This window comes from Gopherus evgoodei, chromosome 2 (assembly GCF_007399415.2).
Source record: "Gopherus evgoodei ecotype Sinaloan lineage chromosome 2, rGopEvg1_v1.p, whole genome shotgun sequence".
Taxonomy (NCBI): domain Eukaryota; kingdom Metazoa; phylum Chordata; order Testudines; family Testudinidae; genus Gopherus; species Gopherus evgoodei.
In genome coordinates this window covers 170967897-170993748 of record NC_044323.1, presented here as the reverse complement: position 1 = coordinate 170993748, position 25852 = coordinate 170967897, and the positions used below count along the sequence as shown (strand labels likewise).

The 25852-nt window shown below is 44.5% G+C and overlaps 1 protein-coding gene across 3 annotated transcripts in view; it reads right to left on the bottom strand.

Annotated features, from left to right (window-relative positions):
- The window catches only part of ZCCHC2 (zinc finger CCHC-type containing 2), a 102752-nt gene that overhangs the window by 16221 nt on the left and 60679 nt on the right, over positions 1-25852 (bottom strand). For all 3 annotated transcript variants that reach the window (XM_030552260.1, XM_030552259.1, XM_030552261.1), the window contains 4 exons: positions 23801-23858; positions 18507-18642; positions 16582-16646; positions 14700-14794 (listed from right to left, as the gene is read on the bottom strand). In XM_030552260.1, coding sequence (XP_030408120.1) covers positions 14700-14794; positions 16582-16646; positions 18507-18642; positions 23801-23858 — 354 coding nt within the window. The remainder of the gene's footprint in view (positions 1-14699; positions 14795-16581; positions 16647-18506; positions 18643-23800; positions 23859-25852) is intronic.

The window sequence follows — 25852 nt, the reverse complement described above, 5'->3', positions numbered from 1 at the left end:
CTCCCAGGCCCTCTCCTATCCCTGGGAGAATAAGGATCAAATAGCATGCAGCCTCCAGCCCCAAACTGGGCGTTCTGCTCACTGAGAGTTGGCTTCTGCAGAGTCCAGCAGCCTCTAGTGGCAGCCAGAAATTCTGAGAGGGTAAACAGAATTCTATGAAATTCTGCATTGCACAGTGGCACAGAATTCCTTCAGGAGTAAAATGGCAGAGCAGCTCTCATCATACCAATTAGGAACCAGATTACGAACTAGTAGAATACATGAACTGCAGAGGTGGTTAAAAAAAGGCATTAGTTTGAATGTGCAATTTTAGTTGTTCTACAAGTCTTACCACTGTAGCAAATCCACTCTAATGGCACAGAAGGATTATCAGAGCTGCATGAAAGTATAGCCATGAGGCCAATGGGGAAGAGGAGAAAGCACAACTGAAGTGAGGAAGGGGCAATTCCTATAGCTTGTACAGGCCTACAAATTTTATATGGAAACAAAAATCAAAGTTATGGGTCTTTGACCTCAGATAGGTGTGACCTTTATTCCAGTCAATATGCAGAAACAGACATTATACACTAGGAAGATAAACAAAAAATGACAGGATGCTTTCCTGTCTCTATAATTCAGAGAGTAAGATTTGGCAGGTACACTACTACTGCTGCTGCAGATATGACAGCATTCACTTAAGACATCATTTTTTCATATTCTGAGGCATCAGAATACTTATGGACACCTGGCACACATTTTAGGTATGTTATCAGACACAAATCCAAAAGGAAAGTGCCTTTACCATCTGCAAACCACAACTCAAGACAACTGAATAAAAATTAAGACTAAAAATTAGGGCCGTTGGTTAACTGCAGTTAACTCACGTGATTAACTCAAATTAATCGTGATTAATTGCAAACAATAGAATACCAATATAAATTTTAATATTTTTGGATTTTTTCTACATTTTTAAATAGTGATTAAAATTACAGTACAGAATGCAAGTGTACAGTGCTCACTTTATATTTTTTATTACAAATATTTGCACTGTAAAAAGCATAAATACTATTTCTCAATTCACCTCATACGAGTACTGTAGTGTAATCTCTTTATCATGAAAGTGCAACTTACAAATGTAGGATTTTTGGTTACACAACTGAACTTAAAAAACAGAACAATGTAAAATTTTAGCGCTTACAAGTCCACTCAGTCCTACTTCTTGTTCAACCAAAGACGATCAAGTCCGTTTACATTTACAAGAGAAAATGCTGCCCGCTTCTTGTTTAGAATGTCCCCTAAAGGTGAGAACAGGCACTTGTATGGCACTTTTGTAGTTAGCATTGCAAGGTATTTACGATCCAGATGTGCTAAACATTCATATGCCCCTTCATGCTTTGGCCACCATTCCAGAGGACATGCTTCCATGCTGATGATGCTCATTAAAAAAAAATGTGTTAAATTAGTGACTGAATGCCTTGGGGGAGAACAGTATGTCTGCTGCTCTGTTTTACTCGCATTCTGCCACATATTTCATGTTATAGCAGTGACCCAGCACACGTTCGTTTTAAGAACACTTTCATTGCAGATTTGACAAAATGCAAAGTACGTACTAACATAAGATTTCTAAAGATAGCTACAGCACTCGACCCAAGGCTTAAGAATCAAAAGTGCCTCCCAAAAATCTGAGAAGGATGAGGTGCGGAGCATGCTTTCAGAAGTCTTAAAAGACCAACACTCAGATGCGGGAACTACAGAACCCAAACCACAAAAAGAAAATCAACCTTCTGCTGATGGCACCTGACTCAGATAATGAAAATGAACATGCATCAATTCGCACTGCTTTGGATCATTATTAAGCAGAAATCGCACGGATGCATGACCTCTGGAATGGTGGCTGAAGCATGAAGGGGCATACAAATCTTTAGCACATCTGGCATGTTAATATCTTGTGTTGCTGGCTACAACAGTGCCATACGAATACCTGTTCTCACTTTCAAGTGATACTGTAAATAAGAAGAGGGCAGCATTATCTCCTGCACGTTTGTTTGAGCAATTGGCTGAACAAAAAAGTAGGATTGAGTGGATTGGAGGCTCTAAATTTTTTACATTGTTTTGTTTTTAAACGCAGCTGTGTTTTGTACATAATTCTACATTTGTAAGTTCAACTTTCATGATAAAGAGATTGCACTACAGTACTTCTATTAGGTGAATTAAATTTTTTTTACAATACAAATATTTGTAATTAAAAAATAAGTGAGCACCGTACACTTTGTAATTGAAATCAATGTATCTGAAGATATAGAAAACATCCAAAAATAATTAAATAAATAGTGTTCTCTTGTTGTTTAATCACATGCTTAATCGCTTGACAGCCCTACTAAAAATGCAAAAGACATTCCTGCAGTGCCTTAACTCCATCAGCAGTTGAGGCTGTTCAACAATCCAAGTCCCCATCAGTGGTCTCCAAACATTTTTCCAGAAGTTTGGTTACTCATCTTTAAACAAGATGAACACAAACTGAGAATACAATAGTAGAGTCTTCAGATAACAAATCAGCACATTATAGTTTACCAGCCCGATTTCTACAAATTATACCTTCCAAAAGATGACAACGTAATGTGACAGAAGTTTTTTTAAAAATGGTAGTTTAAAGTCACCTCGGGAAGGAAAAAAAAATTCACTTCAAAAGGCCCATTAGCAATATTTTTACGAATGTAAAGAAACATCTGAAGTGATCAAATAGGGAGGTTCCTCAAGATGTACGGTCCCCATCTGTATTCCACACAAGTATGGATGCACACCATACACTTGAGTCTAAAGATTCTCAACAAGCAATGTCCATTGGTGTGTATACACACACACACACACACACACACACGCGCCTTCCTCATGCTCCAGACTGAGGGCCTAAAAGGCAGCGTGGACCAATGGGACATCTGATTTTGTCATCTTCCTGAATTAGAAGATTCAGAGAGAAATTAATCCTGATAGGATGAAGGGCCGACATCCTCAAAAGGTCTGGGAACAAAAATGGTCAGGGCCAGTTGGGTGCTATGAGAACGACTCCTGCCTTGTTGTGACAGATGTTTCCTAAGACCCATGATAGCGGGGAATGGGTGGAAAGACATCCAAGTTGGTCTGTCCATGAGAATAGGAGAAACTCACCCTGGGAGTCTTTGCCCATAGATGCTCTGGAGCAGTATTGGGGAAGTTACTTATTTGTTTGGGGGTATGGAGAGCCCATTAACTGAATGTCTTGCTCAGGACAGAACTCATGGTCTGCAGAGAAGTGCCTGCTTGGGTTGTCTGCTAATGAATTCTGAACACCTGGATAGTGATATGGTTTCTGGTGCCCAATTCCAAAGCCTGACTGCTACCAGGCAGAAGGAAAGGGATCTTGCACCACCCTGCTTGTTTTTATATAAGAGACCATGGTGATGTTGTCCAACATTGCTTGAATACAGAATGACTGCATGAGCAGGAGAAAGGCTCACTCACACTTGTTCTGGGTTCAACTACCAGGTTAAAGATGTGATGACCCTGGTGAGAACGGTCACTCTGCTGTTTATGTGGTCCCCACCTGGCATGTAGAAGGTCAAGAGCCGGGCCTACAGGCAGCATAAATGAAGTCTGACAAATGGTGTTACAAGTACACAAGGCCACGTGGTTTAGCTGAGACAGCATACACTGCCCATTGACTAACTTTTTTTTTGGGGGGGTGGGGTGAGAGCGGGAGGAAAGCTCTTGCTGAAACTCAAGTCCAGTGTCACTGATGCACTTTATCATCTGTGTGCTGCCAAAACAGACTTTTCTTTGTTCATGTAAACACTGCACTTCGCCACAAAATGAAGCAGGAACAAAGTCACTCATCTGACTGTGTGGTTGGAGTGACCTACTACTTGGAGCTAACCATCAAAATAGACGGAAAACTGACATCTCAGATGGGCTGCCACTATAGAGGAAAGCCTTTGTGAATACTCTGAGCACCACTGCCAATCCAAAGTGAAGGGCTCCAAACTAGTAACGTTTCCTGACTAACCAGGAATTGAAGCAATTCTGTAGGACAGATTAATATCTGCATTAAAAAAAGTGTCCTTCATATTGAGAACTATGAACCACATTCACATCTTGTAGGGAGGGGTAACCAACCTGAATCTGAATAAGATGTTCAGTTGTCAGCAGGTCCCGGATCCCAACCCTACATCTCTTTTGGAGATTAAGTAGCATCCCTTGATACTGAGGCGGTACTTGCTTGTTCTATTGCCCCTTGCTGAAGAAAAGAATCTGCATCCTGGCAAAGAATCTCCTTGTGAGAGTGGTTCCTGAAGGGGAGGAGGATGCAGAGGGAAGAGAAATTTGATGGCATAACCATGGTGGATAATTTTTTAGCAACCAACTGTCTGTTATGATAGAGTCCCAAGTGTAGGCAAAACATGAGACTGCCCCAAAAGAAAAATGGGGAGACTGATGCTTCTATTTCTATAACTGAGGTGTCAAAAGTAGCCTTTAAGTGGGTGGGAATGGGTGGAGGTCATGGCAGTAGAGGGGTCTGAAAATGGTGTGAACATCTATTCTCTCAGAGGCAGAGATCTAAATGCCCAGTGAGGGAAGCACTGGGCTTCAGCCTTTGAGGGACTGGAGAGACTCTTAGTCTTTGATATTATCAGCCTATTCTGTGAGGACAGATCTTGGATGATATTCTGCACCTCTCTAGGGAAACCTAAGCATTGCAACCACTACTCTTATCATAACAATGGCTGTAGCTATCTCCCTAGATGCAGTATCTGCTGCCTCCCCTGTGGTTGGAGGGAAGTTTTGGCCACCAAACTGCCCTCATTCACTAAGGCCTGGAAACAGGACCTATTCTCCTCAGGGAGCTGGTCACTAAATTCCATATACTCAGTGTAATTAGTAAAATCATATTTGGCCAAGAAAGCCTAGTAATGAGAGATCCAGAACTGGAGAGAGGTGGAAGAAAAGATTGTGCTGCTTGTCTCTCTTATCAGAGGGAAAAGCCTTTGGTTGCTGTTGCTTAGATCACTATAGCCACCTACACCACCAATGAGTTAAGCGGTGGGTGAGAACAAAAACCCTCACCAGTTGAATGGAACAAACTAATGCTTCTCTGCCCTCCTAGGGATGAGAGCACAAGAAGCAGGAGTGTACCAAACCGCCTTTGCTGGGTCCATAATGGCCTTGTTGATGGGGAGGGCAACTTGATTGGGACTTCATCAAGCTGCATCTGTAGCTCCACTGCCACCCTAGGCATGAGCTCTTGATATTGTTTAAAGTTGTCTGGTGGAAATGGAGAAGATACAGTAACTAACTCATTGAGTGAAGATTATGAGATTGCTCACTGAACTGCTGGATCTGGCTCACCTTTCCATTCTGTATATTCTAACAGTGCCATTTGTGGATGTCCAGACAATGGCAAAATAGGATTCTTACACCAATCCTGGCTGTTTAGAGTAGGGTTCTCATGGTCCCTATTATTGCCAGTATGATGGATCAACTGACAAAGGAGGACCTCATGGCATGACCTCATACCACCTTTCTCCTGTGGAATCTTATCTGGGGCTCCTTTGTCATGTCACTGCCTGATGTTGCACAGACTTCTGTGGGGCCTAAGACTCATCCAAAGAGAAAGCCATATCACTCATCTCCAGCGGAAAAGACGGTTACTCACCTTTGTAACTGTTGTTCTTCGAGATGTGTTGCTCATATCCATTCCAGTTAGGAGTGTGCGCCGCACGTGCACATTCGTCGGAAAACTTTTACCCTAGCAATTCAGTGGGCCGGCAGGTCGCCCCCTAGAGTGGTGCCGTCATGGTGCTCGATATATACCCCTGCTGGCCCACCCGCTCCTCAGTTCCTTCTTGCCGGCTACTCCGACAGTGGGGAAGGAGGGCGGGTGTGGAATGGATATGAGCAACACATCTCGAAGAACAACAGTTACAAAGGCGAGTAACCGTCTTTTCTTCTTCGAGTGATTGCTCATATCCATTCCAGTTAGGTGAATCCCAAGCCTTACGTAGGCGGTGGGGTCGGAGTGAAATGTGGCAGAATGAAAACTGCTGAGCCAGAGGCTACAGCATCTCTTGACTGTTGAACCAGGGCATACTGCGAAGCAAAGGTATGCACCGAGGAGCAATGGAGCTGTGCGACAGATCTCGTGGGTAGGAACACGAGCCAGCAAGGCAGCAGATGAAGCCTGAGCCCTGGTAGAATGCACGGCGATGTGGCTTGGGGAAATATGAGCCAAATCATAACAAGTGCGGATGTACGCCATCACCCAAGATGAGATCCTCTGAGAGGAAAACAAGCAAGCCTTCCCCTTGGTCTGCTACCGTGACAGAGCTTGGGCACCTTACGAAATGGTTGTCAGCGCAATATAAATGCGAGCACTCTACAGATGTCCAGGGAGTGCAACTGTTGCGCCCATTGCGTTGAGCTGTGGGTAACATGAAAGGCCGAAACCACCTTAGGGAGGAAAGCCGGGTGTGGTCATAACTGCACCTTGTCTTTGTGAAACCTAGTGTACGGCGGAACCACCGTACGAGCTCTGAGCTCGGAGACTCGTCTGGCTGATGTAACAGCTACGAGGAAAGTTGTCGTCCAAGACAGGTATAGCAGAGGGCCGGTCGCGAACGGCTCGAATGGGGGAGACCTACGTCTGGTTAAAACTAGGTTGAGGTCCCAGGTTGGGGCTGGGCGGCGCACCCGAGGGTGCAAGCGCTCCAAGCCCTTGAGGGACCTCGAACCCATAGAGTGTGAGAACACGGAACGTCCACCTTAGCCTGGCTGGAAGGTAGAGATGGCTGCCAAGTGTACCCTCAGCGATGATACCGCCAGGTCCTGCCGCTTAAGGCCAGAGGCAGGCCAAATAGAGGGGAATCGAGACCTCAGTAGGAGCAAGATCGAGCGTATTGCACTTGTAGAAGAAATGCTTCCACTCGGCCAGGTACGTTGACCAGGTGGAAGGCTTCCTGCCACCCCGGCTCAGTTACGCAGCAGCTAACCGTGAGGCGAAGAGGCTGCAGGTCCGGGTGACGAAGCCTGTCGTGGCCCTGAGTGATGAGGTCTGGGTGGGGTGGCAAGGTAATTGGGTTGGTTATTGACAGGCCGAGCAACGTGGTATATCAGTGCTGCCTGGACCACGCTGGAGTGATCATGATGATGCGCGCTCTGCCCCTGCGGAGTTTGAGTAGGACCTAATGAACCAGTGGGAAGGCATAAAGGAGTTGGCCTTTCCACGGCATCAGGAATGCGTCCAAGATCGATCCCAAGGAGAGACCTTGGAAGGAGCAGAACATCTGGCATTTTCTGCTCTCGCGGTGAGCGAACAGGTCTATGTGAAGAAAAATCTCCACTTCTGGAAAGCAGAACGCCTCACATGGGGCAGAGACTCGTAAGACAGGAAAGACCTGCTGAGTCAAAGCGCCAAGGCGTTCCGAACGCCTGGGAGAAAGGACATCACCAGCTCCATCGAGTGGGCCATGCAAAAGTCCCAGAAATGGATGGCCTCTTGACAAAAGGGGGGAGGACCATGTCCCTCCCTGGTTATTTATGAAGCACATGGCCATTGTGTTGGGTGTAAACACCGAGATACCACGGCCTCGCAGCTGCCGCTGGAACCCCTGGCACGCAAGGCGGACTACTCTCATTTTTGGGGCATTGATGTGGAATGCCAGCTCCCGAGAAGACCAAAGGCCTTAAGCTCGGAGGTGACCATGAGCACTCGAGCAGAGAGATGACGCGTCCGTCGTCAGGGGCAGTGAGGGCTGGGCCGGATGGAACCGTATCCCTGCCCACACCAGGGAGTTAGCCACCACTCTAGGGAGCCTAAGGTGCTCGAGGGAACGGTGACTACCATGACCATTGGCTCCCCGTCCAGGCGGTACGCCGAGGTGAGCTGGACTTGGAGAGGACGGAGGCAGAGCTTGGTGTGTTTGGTTACAAACTTGCGGGCAGCCATGGACCCAGGAGACTGAGACAAGTGTGAGCCGAGGTCGTTGGGAAAGTCTGCAGACCTCGGATGATTGTTGCCATTGCCTAAAACCGCGGCTGTGATGAGCAGGCTCCGGCTAGGTCGGAGACCAGGATAGCCCCTAGGAAGTCCAACCTCTGCATGGGAACCAGAGTGGATTGCTCTATAGTAATCATCAGGCCTAGACCTGTGAATAAGACCGTGACAATGCCCACGTGCTGAGTGGTTTGTGTCTCGGAGTCTCCTCGGATAAGCGAATCGTCCAGATATGGAAAAACGCATATCCGACATCAGCGAAGGCAGGCAGCGACTATGGCCATATACTTGGTCAATACCTGTGGGGCTGCAGAAAGGCCAAACAGTAGGACCGTAAACCAGAAGTAAACCAGAAGTACTGACAGTTGGCTAGAAAGCGGAGGTATCTCCTGTGCGGAGGGAAGATGGCGTTGTGAAAGTACGCGTCCTTCATATCGAGGGCAGCATAGCAGTCCCCAGGAGGCAAGGATGGGATAATGGTTCCCAGGGATACCATGCGGAACTTCAACCTTATCCTAAACTGGTTGAGTCCGCGCAGGACTAGGAAGGTCTGAGACCTCCGTTCGAGTGGGGGACTAGGGCATAACGGGAGTAAATCCCCTTGCCCCTTTCGTCCGTCAGCGTCTGCACCTCTTGTACGAGGAATTGCTTGTGAGAGGGGTCCCTGAAGGGGGACAGGGTTGGAACAAATTAGAGGTGGTACCCATGCTCCACCATGCACAGGACCCAGCGATCTGAAATTAACTGGGGCCACACCAAGAGAAAGCGGGATTGGGATCCCGGCCTGTGACTGGTACACCGCCCTCAGGCGCACCTTGGAAGGTTCGTCTTTGGTCCCAGTGGTAATTGCGAGGGACCTTGACCTTGGCTCTTTAGGGGTCCTGACGTTTGTCTGCGACCACCTTGGCCTCGCCGTTTGCCAAAGTCCTGTCTCTGGCTAGGCACAGAGTATGGCGGCTGGGGACAGAAAGGCCTGCGTTTGGTCGCTGGCATATGCATGCTGAGAGAGTGCATTAGGACCCTATTGTCCATCAGGTTTTGCAGCCTGGGGCTGTCTTTGCCGTGAAGAGGCCTTTACCAACAAAGGGTAAGTCCTGAATGGCATACTGCAGCTCCGGCCGGAGGTTTGAAACCTGAAGCCATGAGATGCACCTTATGGCGACACCAAAGGCCAGAGTCCTGGCTGCTGAGTCTGCTGCGTCCAACGAGGCCTGGAGGGACGCTCTGGGTACCTTTTTCCCCCGTCCTCCAAGACGGCAGCGAACTCTTGGCGGGAGTTTTGAGGGAGAAACTCCATAAACTAAACTACCTTCACCCGGGTGCTATAATTATAGCAGCTAAGCAAGGCTTGTTGCTTTGCTACCCAGAGCTGCAGGGCCTCTGCAGAGTACACCTGGCGGCCAAGTAGGTTCATTCGCCAAGCCTCCTTCGGTTTCGGGGCTGGCGCCCGCTGGCCATACCAATACCTCTCCTTAATAGACTGAAAGACTAGTGAGCAGAGAGGAGAGGGGACAGACGAGTAGTCGTACCCCTTAGAGGGCACCATACCGGGTCCTCTACCTCTGGGACCTCCTCCACCTCAGGTTGTCGGGGGGCGTATCAGAATCGTGGTCCTGAGCATAAGATCTGCGCATGTGGGATGACACGGATGCGTGTCTGGATGGCCATGGAGGCACTAAAAAAAAGGGCAAGGGCAGAGTCTCTGACTATCGGACCTTGCCCAACTCGGCACCGGGGACCGGCACCGGGAGGCGTACCGGTACCTGGAATGAGATCCAGACCTGCAACCAGAACGGTGCCGGGAGGTCGACCGAGATCTCGAGGCTCGGGGAGAGGCTACGGGAGTCACGGTACCTGTCTCGGTGCCGGGAGTCGGAACGGTGCCGATAGTAGCGGGTCAGCGAACGGGATACCGACCGGAGCGGCGAGTGCGACCAGTACCGATGAGGAAAACAGCACCGGGACTGCAAGTGGTGTCCGGTGTGCCAACGGGACCTGGCGCGTCTGCGGGACCGTGATCATGAATGGTGCTGCTCTGCTGTGCTGACAGAGGACGGTCATATGAAGAGACTGTATTACCCACACCAGCAGTGCCGGGGTCAGGCAGCATCGACTCTGTCATGGCAATGAGATCCCTCGCCATTGGTAATGTCTCCGGCGTGGAGGGAACAGCAGGCTCAACCACAGTGCACACTGGGGAGCTGTCAGGCACCGGATTCGACGGCTCTCATGGGACCGGGATCGACGGTACCAAGGTCGTCAGAGCTTCGGTAGGTGTCGGTGCCGGGAAATCCGACTTAGACGAGCTCTCTGGCTGCGGTGCAGTTGACACGGAAGCAGCAGGAGCAGTAAGCTCTACCATGGCGCGTGCCGGGGAGCTGTCAGGCACTGGATTCAATGGCCCTGGGGGACTGGAATCGACGGTGCCGATGTCATCAGTGCCTCTGCAGGTGTCGGTGCTGGGCAATCCGCCTTAGACGAGCTCTCTGGCTGCGATGCAGGTGGCACGGAAGCAGCAGGAGCAAGAGCCTCAACCACGGTGCGTCCCGGGGAGCCGTCAGGCACCAGCAGGAATTGTAGGCTCTCTCGACCTCAGAGGAAGGGAGCGGTGCCGAGTTGACTTCGGTGCCGGCGACTGTCGGTGCCTAAAGGCCTTGGCAGTACCGGCGGGGTCCGGTGCCGAGGAGGTGCTTCTGCCAGCTGCTTGATCATCGCTCGGTGCCAAATGTGGAGGGGTAAGTGAAAGTCCCGCTCCTTCTTGTTCTCGGCTTAAAAGCCTTGCAAATGGGGCACTTAGCTGTCAAGTGTGATTCCCTGAGGCACTTCAAACAGGAGTTGTGTGGATCTCCCTTCGGCATCGGCTTCTGGCAGGCCGAGCCCATTTTAAAACCTGGTGAGCCATGCATGGGCTCCGGCACCGGGTGCAGGAAAGGGGCTACTTCCTGAACCCCGCTAACTATTACTAAACTAACTATGTTAGCAAAGAAAAAACGTATAACTATACAAATATATATATAAAAGGATTATAACTGCATAACTATATACGAGAACTACGAGTAGCTAGGGAAGTGGAGGTCAGCTAAGCCGCGCTCCACTGTTCCAACGACCGACACGGCGGTAAGAAGGAACTGAGGAGCGGGTGGGCCGGCAGGGGTATATATCGAGCACCATGACGGCACCACTCTAGGAGGCGACCTGCCGGCCCACTGAGTTGCTAGGGTAAAAGTTTTCCGACGAATGTGCACGCGCGGCACACACACCTAACTGGAATGGATATGAGCAATCACTCGAAGAAGAACTGACAGTTTCATCTTAACGCTGGCAGGTGGGATAGGAGAATAAAACTCTTCGTAATAGGACAGTCTTTTCCTCTGTTGTAACAACGTCCCAGAATAGACACTGTCCCGATAGGAGGGACTGGATTGAGCAAAGATGTCTGCTTGGGAAATGTAGGTCTTAGATCACCCTGGAGTACAATGAGAATCCACTGGCATAGCTGTCAGTACGGGTGCTTCCCTGGTCATGGCAGTGGTTCTCTCTGGGGCTGTCTGATACTGGTAGTCCACTGGCTATAGAAGTGGATGGGACCACCAGGAGGTATTTATGGTGTACCAGGTCTCCCAACTTTGGTGGGGTCAGGAAAAGACACTCTCTCTTCGGGGCAGTCTTAAATTAATATGGCTTGTCATTATGTTTATGAGAGTGCTCCCAGCTCTTCTTTGACACCACCTCCTTAGGCTTCACAGTCTTAGCCTCTGGCTCCCAAGTTTGTGCTTGGAGGGGCTCTGGCTGCTCTATGAGACTGATGTACTTGGCGGGGGAACGAGGGAAGGTCATCCCTGGCACAGCTCTGGTTGGGGATTCACTGTCTTCATTGTCTTGAAATTTTCCAAGTCTCAGTTCCTAATTTTCATGAGTTCTGGGGTGAAAGAGCAGCAGATGACGCACTTAACAGAAATATGTGCCTCACTCAGGCAACAGAGGCAGCATTGATGTTTGTTGCTCACTGAAATGACCGAGGACAGGAAACAGTTTTTGAATCCTGTGCATGCATAATTAGACTGAAAGGTGTCAGCCTGCATCACCTTTTATGCCCTTGCTTTGGCACATGAGGAGAGCTGTGACACATGCAGGCAAGACAGACACACTACATCCAGGTGCAGGGAGAGCACATGCATATCTCATGTGTGGAACTCACATAAGAACCATCATTTGAAGAACAAACTAAAATAAAAACTATTTACAGACTATAAAAAAAGGTTGGAGAAATCTGGGGACACTGGATTGTGACTCTGGCCACGCACTGGTAAGAAGAACTGGAGAGGCATTGGCCTGCATGGCCTCTTACATCCTAAGTCTGGAGCACAAGGAAGGCATCTGCACATATGTGGGCCAACAGAACTGCTTGTTACGAATCCCAGAGCTGGGTGATGACATGCATATATACCCATGTGTGGAATACACACAGGGACCAGCAAAGAAGAGCTGACTATTGCAACTGTCATATGATCATATAGTACCATTGTACACACTTCAAAGTCATTTCTGAGGTTGGAAAAATCAGAGTGGAACAGCTGAATGTGACCCATATGTGAACTTCCTCCTACTGCTGGGTATACATACCCCTTCCCCATTTTTCCCCTCCTTGATTTTACTTGCTCCTGGGTGAATTCTGTACCACTGCATGCGCACTGAAAACACGTCCCCTTACAGATTTCTTTGCTTCCCTGCAGAAAGTGATGGGGAAGTGAAGGGAAGCCACATCGGGGCTTGTTACTTTAACAGGCCTGGGGATGCCCATGGGCGTAGTCTCGGGGAGGAGGGGGGAGGAAGAAGAGGCAGGGGGGAAGAAAGTGGGGTAGAATAAGGGCATGAGAGAAGGATGGGGTAGGGGGATGGGATGGGAAGGGAAGAAAAGGGAAGAGGGAGGAGCTCTGCATGCAGTGTTCCATCAGCACCATCAGCATCTGGGGCTTTCCCATTAAGCAGGCCCATGGAACCCTCACTCTGACAAGCCCCACCTACCCTGCATCTGGACCACCTCAATGAGCCTCCCCGAATTCTAACCGGCAACACCTGGAGCTCCACCCCCAAGCCCCACTCCTCCTGAACTGGGTCCCCCCTACTGAGCCCCATCCCCACATACCTAGACGCTCCTGCAGAGTCCCATTGTCCCTGCATCCGGAACCCCAGAACGAGCCTGTGTATCCAGATTCCCCCATTCAGCTGCCCACACCCAGACTGCCCCAAATAGAAACCTCTCACCCCACACCTGGATCCTTTCTGCACTAAGCCCCACTACATTTGGATCTTGCTGGGCTCTGCCTGCCTGCCTGCCCGCCCACACCTGCTGCATCTGGCGCAGAGGAGCAGGGCCTTTCTGGGGTGGGGAAGGTCTGGCCCTTATGTGCGACAGGGTTTGAGGCATCCGACTGTGAGGCTGCACATCCCAGGGGGAGGGAGGTGTGTGCACATGCAAGGTCATCTCCCAGTTCCATGCAGCCAGTGGCCTGTGCTCCCCACTGCCATGCTGGAGCCTTTATTTATTGGCAAATACAATTTGCAGAATTTTAAAATATTGTGTAAACATTTTTATTGATGCAGAATTCCCTCAGCTGTACTTCAAGTAATCTGCTGTTTGAGCTACTATTTATATGGGATAAAATGCCCTCTTCCCTCTGATAATGTTCCATTTACTATGTACTTTAATTCTTGAAGTGCTCAGCATTTGGTTTCAGCTCCTCTACTGGTTCAATTATATTGAAGTTTAGAGTAGAAGCATTTCATACAAGACTTCACACTTAAGTTTCTCATTTGAAGTGAAAAGTTGCTATTTCTGCAGTTCCTCAGTTTTGTTAAAATATTCAAATATTGACAATACACTAGGAAACAAGACATCTGAACTATTTAGACATAAACCAATCTTCCTTAAAGCCAATGTATGATTTGATGGATATTTTCTACTGCTTTTCTCTCTGCAGCTACACGATGAGCAGGTTAGAACTAGTAAAAATTTCATTGCTTTCTCCACTTTTACTCTACTTCCTCAAACTGCACCACCCTCAGTGTTACTGATCATTATGCCAGCCAGACAAAGGTTGTTGGGACAGCAGCACTTAGGACTCCTTCCTCTCAACGTACATACAAATAAACCATAATAAATTGCTGTTTTGTGCTGATTTGGAAATTCTCATTTCACTCTACTGCTTGTGTTTTAAGCAGCCACTTATGCCTACCCTACAATACTTTTCCTTTGATCCTAACAGAAGGAGGTGGGGAAGCCAGCAAAAGAGAACAAGCTAACAAATATGGTATCAATAGTTGTGCTGACATGGGAGACAAAAGTAAACAGGCTTAAGTTAGGTTTTTGTCCAAAACAAATAAGGAGATGAGGGGAAAGTGTTTGATGCAGAGGGGCACAAGAGGAGAGGGAAACAGTTACTGAGTTTTAGATAACAGTAAAAAAAAAAAAAAGATACATATTGGAATTGCCCCTCAATATTAAATTAAATAAATTCCTAACTATTGCAATCACTAGCAGAGGATCTTGACACTGGGCACTCAAACATGCATGTAGTAATTGTGCAAAAAAATAGGATTAGATTAAAAGATATGGCAGCTTTAACAGATTTCCTTAGTATAATGTACTATTTTATTATAGTTAATAAGAATCTTTTTCCTGAAGGGAATGTCTTACCTTTTACTGCCCCTGCACAGATGTGCTGTGTTGCTGCAACTCTAACTCCATTAATCCTATTGCTCAATCTGCTGTCAGTTTTCTTTATTTTATCCCTATGTAGGCAGAATGAAAAAATATTTTTCGAAGGTAGTTTTGGCAAAGATAACCAAGTGTACTACAAAAGGTATAATATTACTTTTATTTACACTGGAATATTTCCTTGTGACCTCAAATGTGCTTATCAGTGAAAACAGTACCCTACAGAAGTCAATTTTGGGATATATCACAGGTCAAATTGCAACCCATGTTATTCAATATATTGAGTAAAGATAAATGAGAAAACGGATGGAAAGTTGGAGTTAGCATTGAAGTTTCTTCTGGTACATAACAGAAATATAGCAGAGGCACATAACACTCAGATGCTTGTAAGACAATCTGGTAAGACAGCAAAATGGCATATGATTTCAATTTATAAGTATAACTGGTTTAAGTTTTTCACACTGATGGGCTACTCGCTTACAGAAACAGCTGAAATGGTGGCTAATTTAAAGACATCCATCTTCACCAAATTACTGTACACTACGCAATGTCACATTGAGGAACATTTTAATGAAGTGTCCTGGATAATTTTACAGCCTCTAACTTTCACACACATTAAGAAAAAGGAAATCCTATATCCGTTCAAGATATAGTTGAAGTCAGCTTTTGTCAACAAAACAGTGGAAGTGAACATACTGAAACGCTCCTTTCGCCGATGTAAATCCCTTGCTATGCCGACATAATAAAGCCACCTTGACAAGAGGCCAAGGCTTATGTCAATGCAGTTAGGACAATGCAATGTAGACACTGCGTTCTTTACATCTGCTGTTGGCTGTAATTCTTGTCAATTTCACAGCTCCAGTGGCTGCTGTTGGGTCTCCACTTGAAGCTGGGCTGCCACTCAGGCTCTTGGCTTGGGCTGCTGCCCAGGCACCCCGCTGAAAACCCTGCTGCCCACTGAGGTCTTGGCTCCCTGCCAGGAGCACAACAGCCAACCGCACTCGGGGTGCGGATCTCTCCACTGGAGGCAAGAAGCCCCTGGCAGCTGCCTCGGACTCACAGCTGAGAAGCCCCAGGAGGCAGCTGGGCTCCTGATGGGAAGCTGTGTGGAGTTGAGAGCCCTGGCTCTCAGTCCCCCACACTGCCCCTCTTCAGTTGATGGAAGTGCTCCTGGTAAGGACACATATCACTGACAGGAGGTTAGTATGCACATCAGCCACCACAGTAATTAACGCAGTGGCTGTAAGTCGACCTAACATCGACTGATTTAAGGTAGTAGTGTAGACATAGAATTACGCTTTGTCCTTCCTCCATCCGTTGCACATTTGGCTAAGTTGCAATTTTGTGACAGATCTCAAAAGTGTTCGTATATGTTAGCTTCTCTTCATATGGAAAAATTAGCTTCTCTTTCTACAGATCTATTATTTTCATTATATTCTTTTTTTCAAACTATGACAAGGAGTTACGGATTTGTATGTTTATGTGACTCACAACATGCCTATCATCATCATCCAGCAATTCCAGGCTGAAACAAATAGATGAAAAAGGAACAGCATCCAATTCATCCTTGTATTTATATTTACAAAAAGGCAATCATTTAAAAAAAACAAAAACAAGTAAGCTTGCATGCCTACATTTGACAGAATCCATTTAAAAACTTTTATCCTGAAGGCACAGAATGAAGCTCAAAACAGTCAGTCAAAAGAAGGAATCAAATTTTAAGAAGTTGCTGGAAATAAGGTACAAATCCTCAAATCTCAATGTTAATGGAAACCAAAACACTTAGATTAACCATGGATTTTCTGGTTGCATGCATTATATTTAGGTCCTTAGTTACTAGTTATGTGAAATTAAAACCTACTTTTCCAGTTGTGGCTTTCCTTTCTTCTTGCTTATTGAAGATAAGCCCCGTTTCTCTCCTGCATGCTAGAGAGCAAATACCATGATGGTAGTTAGAAAATAAAAACTCCACAAGAACCAAGCAAAATGTACATTTACATCTGGTATTGGACAAAAAGTATGAAGTTCACAAAGTTTAATAAGAGTTCTTCAGAGGTAGAAATCTCAAGAGTCTTTCCCCATTTATAGTTGATGGCTAAAGCTCCTAGGTGCTACAGTATTATGGTAACAAGCGTGTTTCTAGAAATCCCAAAGCATTTTATGATGTTTTCTTAATTTGTAATTTCCAGAAATTACGTTCATGTAGTCTGCCTTGACTGAATGGTACTAGCCAGTGAAAAAATGTTGATTATTAGTATCAGCAAATATTTGGAAGAATGAACCAAATTGCTCATTTGAGTGTTGGAATCAAGCCATAAGTCTTTTCCTGTTGAGTGAAACCAGAAGAGTTTCAACTGGCAACACCTAACAATTCCTTCATTGAAAAGAACCAGTTTGATCTCCAGAGTTATTCACAATGCTTATGTCTATTGACACTGCTGAGAGGAGAAGCTAATTTCATGAGTGAATGAAGTTATTGGCTATTCAGAAGAGTGTCTACATACTGCAAGTTACTCTACTCCATCACTTGGATGCACACCACTCATACTGGAGACCAATATTTAGAAACAACCTTCAGTTTTCCCCACTCTGGGTTGTTGGGTACAGCCATAGATAAGTCAGAGAGGAATATGGCATCTATGCTCTCACAGGATCCTTCTCCCAATTACTACCCCTGTCTATCAAGACTGGTACAATGAACCAAAAGAAAGCTACACTCTCCTTAACTGTAAATAAGATTCTGTAATTTGGTGAATGAGTGAAAATTAGTTATGACAATTCAGAGTAAGTCTGCAGTTATGGTGTATTCATCTTTCCCCTTAAATTAGTATGTAGTGTTTAACCTGCTCCAGTATAATATTTAATATTTACTGTCTCATGCTTATATACTATTAAGTCAAGAAGTAGAAAAAGTTAGCAGATTGCAAGATTTATAGAATGTTACTTTGAAGAAAACATTAGTTCACTGTGTATTTTGCAAGACCCACAAAGCTGTTCGTTTGGCTTGCAATATTGCTGTATTTGTCAATACTCAACTCTTTCTGATAAATAAATGTAATTCCATTTATTGAGATATACCATAGTAAGTATTAGTTACTATATAGAATTTTTTTTTCAAAAACGAGGCAGATGACTCATGAAAAGTTTAAGTACAGTATGTGTAACTATCTACCAATTTAGTTCTTCCACTTCTGTAACAGTTACTCTTGTTTGACATAGTTACTGGAGAATTGCACTGTAATATCAAGGGGATGGACACTGGCTAGCCACAAATAAATGTCACTTCAATTGTCTTTCAGCAAAAGATAATAGCATTTTAGTTGTCTACACAATGCAGGTGTGATACAATGGACACGAATGAAGTGCTAAGTGCCCTCAGTTGAGACATTTAAACAGTACCAAACAGGTTACTCTATGCTGCTATTTGCAGTTAGGTATAAAATAACCCTCAAGCTTTGAACTGTATCCAGTGAGAACCCATTAAAATAAGGAGTTACCTGTAGGAAACTGAGTGGAACTGAATACTGACCTTTCTGTTCAGAGCTCTCTCATTAGGACATTATGGATCAGTAAATGTAATACATGGCTGTTAGTAAGGAAGTAGTAAGAATTATACAAAAAGTTAGATGAGGGTTGTTGTAAGTAATATAGTCACTAACAAGCTGAACTTAACCAGATTCAAGAATTAATGCTGTAGTGTGTATAATTATCCTTGAAGCAAAATGTAATGGTGAGCTCTGGGTAATATCCTCACCTACCATTATGAACTAAATGAAAGCCACTCACCTGATCAAGTAAGTTTGTACAGTGCTCTGGATGCTGTTGAACAGTGCAGTTTTTTCTTCTCCAATCCACTACCCCATTCTGTTCAGAGTGTTTTATGTTAAGGCCATCCAGTGAAGAACATTTTGTACTGCCAGTGCTGGTGAAAAACACATTACACAAGTATAAAAAACTTCTAAGATTTCCATAACAGCATTCCCAATTTTGTAACCTATTGGGAAGACAGGTGTTTTCAGAAAAATTTAAATCTTTTTCAACAGATCTCTAGGTGGAACATGATTATTGTGTGTGTGTGTGTGTGTGTAAACACACAAAAATGGCTGTAAGCTAGATCAACCTTAAATTTACTTTATTTAACAGGCAATTATATACTAGGGATACTTAAGGTGTGTGTACATGTGGGGTAATGTTACTACTGGGGGAATTCTGCACCACTGCACATGTGCAAAATTTATGTCCCCTGCAGATTTCTTTGCTTCCCCACAGAAAAATGACCAACAGCAAAGTCACAAAAGCAGTCATGCAACCTTTCCCAGCAGTATGTTCTGTGTGCTCGAGGTAAATGACTGTGGGGCAGGAGGCAGGACTGGAGAAGACCCTGTGCCAGGCTCACCCGCTAGTCCTGGCTGGGCTGGGGAGGACAGGACTTCTTCTTCCCCTGCATAGCATCCGGGTAACACTCACCCCTGGATTTCTCCCCCAGCTGCAAGAAGCTTTGCAAACTCCCCAGGCCACCACCCCACATCCTGCACCCATCACTCCTCAGCTACAGGGGGAGGGACTCCTGTACAGGGAGTTGCTCCCCCACTGGCCCAACCCTCATGCATCCAGACCCCCTCCTACTCACTTTCCTGCCAATCCTCTCCCCAAAGACTCAAAACTCCCCTGATGAGCCCCACTCCCCCTGTACTGGACCACCCCCACGAGCCATCTGCACCCAGATCCCCACCCCACTGAGCCCCAGCCAGCTGTACCTGTATCCCCACCCAGCTGAGCCCCACTTTCCCAGCATCTGGATCCCCTGCTGATCCCCCCACATACAGCGCTATCCCCCGCCACAGCCAGAGCCCACCCTGCTGAGCCCTAACACCTTCACATGGACCCCCCCTGCAGAGTCCCATTACCATTGCACCCAGAACCCCCGCAACAAGTTCCTGTGCATCCAGATCCCTCCCCGCACCTGGATCCCCCACTGAGCCACCCACACACAATCCTTTCAACCCACACTGGGATGCCCCTACACTGAAGCCCCTCCACACTTGGATCCTGCATTGCTGAGCTTGCCTGCCCACACGATGGAGCAGGGCCCTTGGGTGTTTCTCGGGCAGGCCCGGTCCTTGTGCTGTGTCAGGGTTGGGTGCAGCTTCACTGCTGAGTCCATGTCTGAGGGGAGGGGGGAAAAGGAGCTGCACAATGATCTCCCACCTCTGTGTAGCCAGTGGCCTGTGCTCCCCGATGCCATGATGATGGCTTCACATTTTGACAAATAAAATTTGCAGAATTTTAAAATATTGTGTGCAGAATGCCCTCAGGAGTAAAAATGTGTTCTATTAGACAGTGCGATTTCTAAAGAACCCTAAACTGCTGTATTATCACACTGTGTAGACAAGCCCTTATGTTGACAAAATTTAGGATATATACAACCTCACAAATCCTAATAGCTCATGGAAATGTTTCATGATTCATTGCCTTTTTTCACACTTAAGACGGGGAAGTGGTTAAACAGCAGTTTTCCAGATTTAGATTAAAAAATAAACTTGTTTTCCTTCTCCTCTGAACTTCAAAAACATTGAAAAAGTGACTACATACTCTTATTTTAAAAATATACAAGAAAGTTAGAAAAAACTGTGTAGGACCATCTACAAACCACTTTTGTGCTCATTTCTACAACCACATAGCAGAATTTAAAACTATTTCTTTGGCTGCATATTCTCTGTCCTCACACTAGCCACTTTTGAAGAGTGTTGAGAAATCTAAACTAATGTTTGGCATTTACTTTGGGCCTCAATGCCTTCCACTCAAACCACATGTGGCAATAGCCAGTCTGATTGATTTGTAACTAAGTATAGACACATTGGTCAACATGGACTCTTGGAACAAGATTTCTGATGGGGGTCACCAGGCCACATGGACTTATAATCCACCCTCAATCTGTCATCCACAGATGTGCCCCACTCTTGACTGAACAAAAAGAAAATAAATGAAGTGTCTTATACATTTATAATCAATATTTTGCTATATGACATTTTGCTTTTAAACATACTTTAAAATTAATTGTTCCTGCCCACTTCAGGAAAGCACTGAAATACAAAACACTTTATTCCATTCCTGGGATGGTGGCACTCTAGTGCATTCCAAGGCGATAGGGATATTAGAGAGCCTCAGTTTCTCATTACCAAGCACCTCTGGAAGATATTAAAGGAGAGGCTTTAAAGTGAATTAAATGTTTCAATGATTCCTCAGGAAATAGTTCGAGTAAACCTCGATCAGAACTCAGTCTTCAAGAGTCTTGAAATAGACACAAGGAAAGGTTCACAACTAATGTGTACAGGAGTACTTCGGAAGCTTCTGCTAAGAGAGTCAGCTGATAAAGGGTTAGGGATAGGGACTGTTTTCAGTGTAACCCTTGCTGCTTTTCCAAATATATCAAGTTTTAAGACTATTTTGAGTCTTCACTTCAGATTCCTAACCTTCTCTCTTTAAATCAATTTGTGCTTTTTCTAAAAGAGTGATTGTAGAACGGTACTATATAAGCTTCTCTACAATGTACCACCACTATTCCAGAGATATAGTTTTCCTGACCCAAGATTTACACCAGATTCATATGGATGAGTATTTAAGAACTGACCTACAAAAACTTACTTCACCTAGGAGACGCCATTCATATTTGAACACATGAAGAGAAAGACTGAAGTTATCCACAGGAGGGGAAACAACTCTGGGGGGAGCAGGGGAGATTTTAGAAAAGCAAGATTACTTCTGTTCCTGTCTTAGCTGCTTGGTTGCTGCAAGGAAGGAGAAGTTAAGACTTTTCCCCCATTTTACAGAAACCAGCAGATTCAAGGTGGGAGAAAAGAGAAAGTTTCCTTTCCATCAACTTGTGGATGGGGCACTTCAAGTCTCAGATTGCTATTACCTGAACCCCAGTACCATCCCAGCAACTGGGTTAAGCAAAGTGCTTTTTTGTTTTGTTTTGTTTTTTTAAGTTAACAGAACCCTCATCTTATGTATCCAAGAGGTTTAGTTTAGTCCTAATCGATAAGGTCTACAGACAAGATGTGGCATAGAACAAGTTATAGCTTTCAGAGTAAGAGGGAAATTTAGATGGAGTATGATGATAGATATATGTATGTAAGTAAGTAAAATGGAAAGTCAGCTTTTCTTACTCTTGTGCCAGGAGCCACAGAATTTAAGATACATCTTGATACTTATGTTCGATATTTTGCAGTTTCTGGTTTTTTTATGGCCAAGATACAATAAAATTTATATATAGAAATGAAAAACAAAGTGGCAGGCTATAAGGCACCTCACATACAGATTTTCTGGGAATGCTAAGCTGCTGTAAAAAGACCATTATATATAAATGCTGTAAGTCTAGATACTAAGATGGATGAACCAGACTGCCAGGCATTAAACAAGGATATTGGTAGACTATACACCATGGAAAATTGGTGTAATGAGGATAATCAGTAGTACATGGCACAAAACATATAGGCATCAGAGTCAAAAATATATTAGAATTGGAAAAATACAGAGAACGGCAACAAAAATGATTAGGGGTATGGAATAGCTTCCATACAAGGAGACATTAAAAAGAGAAAGACTGTTAAGCTTGGAAAAGAGACAATTAAGGAGGGATATGATGGGGTCTATAAAATCATGAATGGTGTGGAGAAAGTGCATAAAGAAGTGTTATTTACCCCTTTACATAACACAAGAAATAGAAGTCAATGAAATTTATAGGCAGCAGGTTTAAAACCAATATAAGGAAGGGGGGAGGGATAGCTCAGTGGTTTGAGCATTGGCCTGCTAAACCCAGAGTTGTGAGTTCAGTCATTGAGGGGACCACTTAGGAATCTGGGGCAAAATCAATACTTGGTCCTGCTAGTGAAGGCAGGGGGCTGGACTTGATGACTTTTCAGGGTCCCTTCCAGCTCTATGAAATAGGTATATCTCCTCATGTAAGTAAAAAAATGTAACTGTCCAAAAAATAAGATAAGATGAGTTCATGGAGGATAGCTCCATATTAGCCAAGATGGTCTATGATACCTCATGCTGCAGGTATCCCAAAACCTGCTTGAAGCTGGGACTCAACAACAGGGGATGGATCACTCAATTGTCCTAACTTGTTCATTCCCTTTGAAGTATCTGGCATTGGCCACTATCAGATGACAGAATACTGGGCTAGATGAACCATTGATCTGACCCAGTATAGTCATTCTTGAGTAAATACCTTCCACAAAATTTCTGGATAGGCTTATTGTTAGCATTCTTCATTAATAATTCAAGGACTAAAATACACATGGAAAGCATGTCTAAGATTTTTTTAAACTGGGTTTGTAAAAAAAGTGTTTACATTTACAATGGGCCATAAACAGAAGTTAAGATTTCAATGCTTTAGTTGGACTATTGTAGGAGATCGTAACTACACTCCCCCCTGCACAGGAAAAATTTGAAAAGCTACACAAGAGGGATGATGCAATAATATGAGGAATTACTGAAAACCAGGGATGGGGATGTGCGGAGTCTTATACGCCAACTATGTAAGTATTTAATATCTAATTTATGCCAGAAAAGTTGTGAACCTTTACTGGTAAAAGACTTGGCCCCTACTGGGCAAGGACCTAACTTGGAGAAAAAGAAAAGCTAGTTTGTGATTATGATGTTCTGTATGCTCACTGAATAACAATGCCTTTTTTTTGGTAAGAGTCCCAAAATTCTTTGGAGCCAACTAGTCATCTTTCAAATCTCATTCCCAAGTCTTAATACCCAGGAACATGGATTACCTTTGGAAAAGGAATGTATGAGTTACCTGATGTACATGTTAGGCAACTACATTTTTTTAAAAACACGTTTTAAGAAGAATTATCCAGGGATGTCTTCCAACTGAACTACTTTCTTCTTATAAAGTTTTAATATTAAGACAACTTAATATACCTTATGACAGTTTGAAAAAGCCTTGATCCAAAAGGAAAAAAACTTGCATGCTCCTAAAGTTTCAAGCAACTAATAAATACGGATTTATTTAAGTTTGACTTTAAAGTAGACATGCTCATTTTGCAAACCTTAATACCTACTTGGCAACAGGACTTTTCCCGTTATGTTTTTTATGGACTGATGTGTGCTGCATTACATCTGGAGGAAAAAAGAACACAAATCAGCAATGCCAATAGTAATAATTGTTTCAATTATAAGTCAATCCAGGAAAATAACCCATCCAGTAAAAGTTCGACTATATTTCACGCAACGTTTTGGTAGTGACAGGAAAAAGACCAATGCTACTACAGATACAGATCCCAGTCTTACAATCTGATCCAACATGAATGGACCCCTTACACTTGCACAGACGGCCACTCAAGTCAATCACTGCATGGAAGCAGGGGTCAGTTGACACGGATCAGATGGGTAGGACTGGGGACCTTCCAGTTTCCCAGAAAAGTTACAAAAATACCAAACAGCACAGGGAGAGAAATGTACATTTCATAAGCAACTGGGATTATTTTTCACCAACAGACTAACCATAGGTGCCCTGGTTGTGTCATTAGAGGTTGCCAGATATAGCTCAATGGGACAGGGAGGAAAAAAAAAAAAATCAGTCAAATCAAAAGGAAAAATGGAAATTGTTTCCTTTCTCCAACTCCTGGATATTGCCCCAGAAGGTTAAGATGGTACCGGTAAGTTATGAGGTGCTTAATGAGTAAGTTCCTGCATTGATGTAATGCATTTAGAACCTGAGATTAGTTGCAATTTAAGTAAACCTTACAAGTAATAGAATGTATATGTGGAAAAATGTTTATTATTTTTAACCATAAATCCTTGGAGCAGTGACCTTGTCTTTTTACCTCTCTGAAGTACTGTATATTTATTATACTGCCAAAAGTAAAATTTCTGCGGTCCAATCGCTGCTGATATTTGGCTTCTAAGTAACATCTTTGTCTCCGCTATCATTTCTGGGTTTTTCTATTTTTCTTTTGAAATTTGCTATCATCTATCTCAACTTCCTTAAAGATGCAGTTCAGAACAAGATCAAACTAGAGATCCAACTACAAGACTGACGGCAGAGTGAGAACTGGAATTATTTGGAAAGTACGAAGTTTAAATAACTGGTGCCTGGAGCCAGGGCCGGCTCCAGGCACCAGCACAGCAAGCTCTCGGTCCCTCTTGGAAGGAAGGACCGGCCTCAAATTGCCGCCAAGGAACGGAACGGCGTGGTATAGCAGTCACCAAAGTGCTGCTGATCACCTTGAGCACTACCAAAGTTTACTCTAATGGCATTAAGCATGTATTCAAATGCATGTGAAATTTTAAAGTGGAAAAAGTTCTCATTTAAGGACAATGTAAAAATGACAATTTGAACTACACCTTTACCTCGATATAACGCTGGCCTCGGGAGCCAAATAATCTTACCACGTTATAGATGAAACTGAGTTATATCGAAATTGCTTTGATTCGTCAGAACGCGCAGCCTGGCCCCCTGGAGCGCTGCTTTACAGCGTTATATCCAAATTCGTGTTATATTGAGGTAGTGGTGTATTTTCAAATGTATTCCAGAGTTTGGTTAGTGTTTTAAGATAGATCAGCGCAATGAGTGACATTTTCTTTCAAAAAGAGATAAAAGCTTTTCTGAATTGCATAGTTTTCCAGTGGTAGAAGATACTGTCTGTCTTGAAGGGAACAAAATTTGACACAAATCAACCAACCCTGGCATTTACAGTACAGAACTTTAAGAATCACATTTTGCCAATGCATTGCAACACAATCACAAATCAGAGAATCCACTGGATAATGTTTCTCCTTAACAGGGACCTGACCAAATAGTTTACTGGTGAAAGGAATGGATACTTTGAAAAACAGCTATTTTGTATTACTGCTGTACTATGGTGAAATAGCTAAAATTAAAGACAGTAACATTTCTACTAAAGGAGCAAGCAACCTATTGCGAGTTCTTATGAAACTGGAGGTTGAACAGGAATTTAGTCTTCTCGTCTCTTTAGCATTCCTGCCTGATGGCCCAAGCTGCTGTCGTCTTTTTTCACATTTCTTTATTTGAAAAGAGTCAGAAAAGTTGCATCCAAAAATACATCACACTCCACCTTGCATATCCACATAAGAAGATAGGAATGATAATA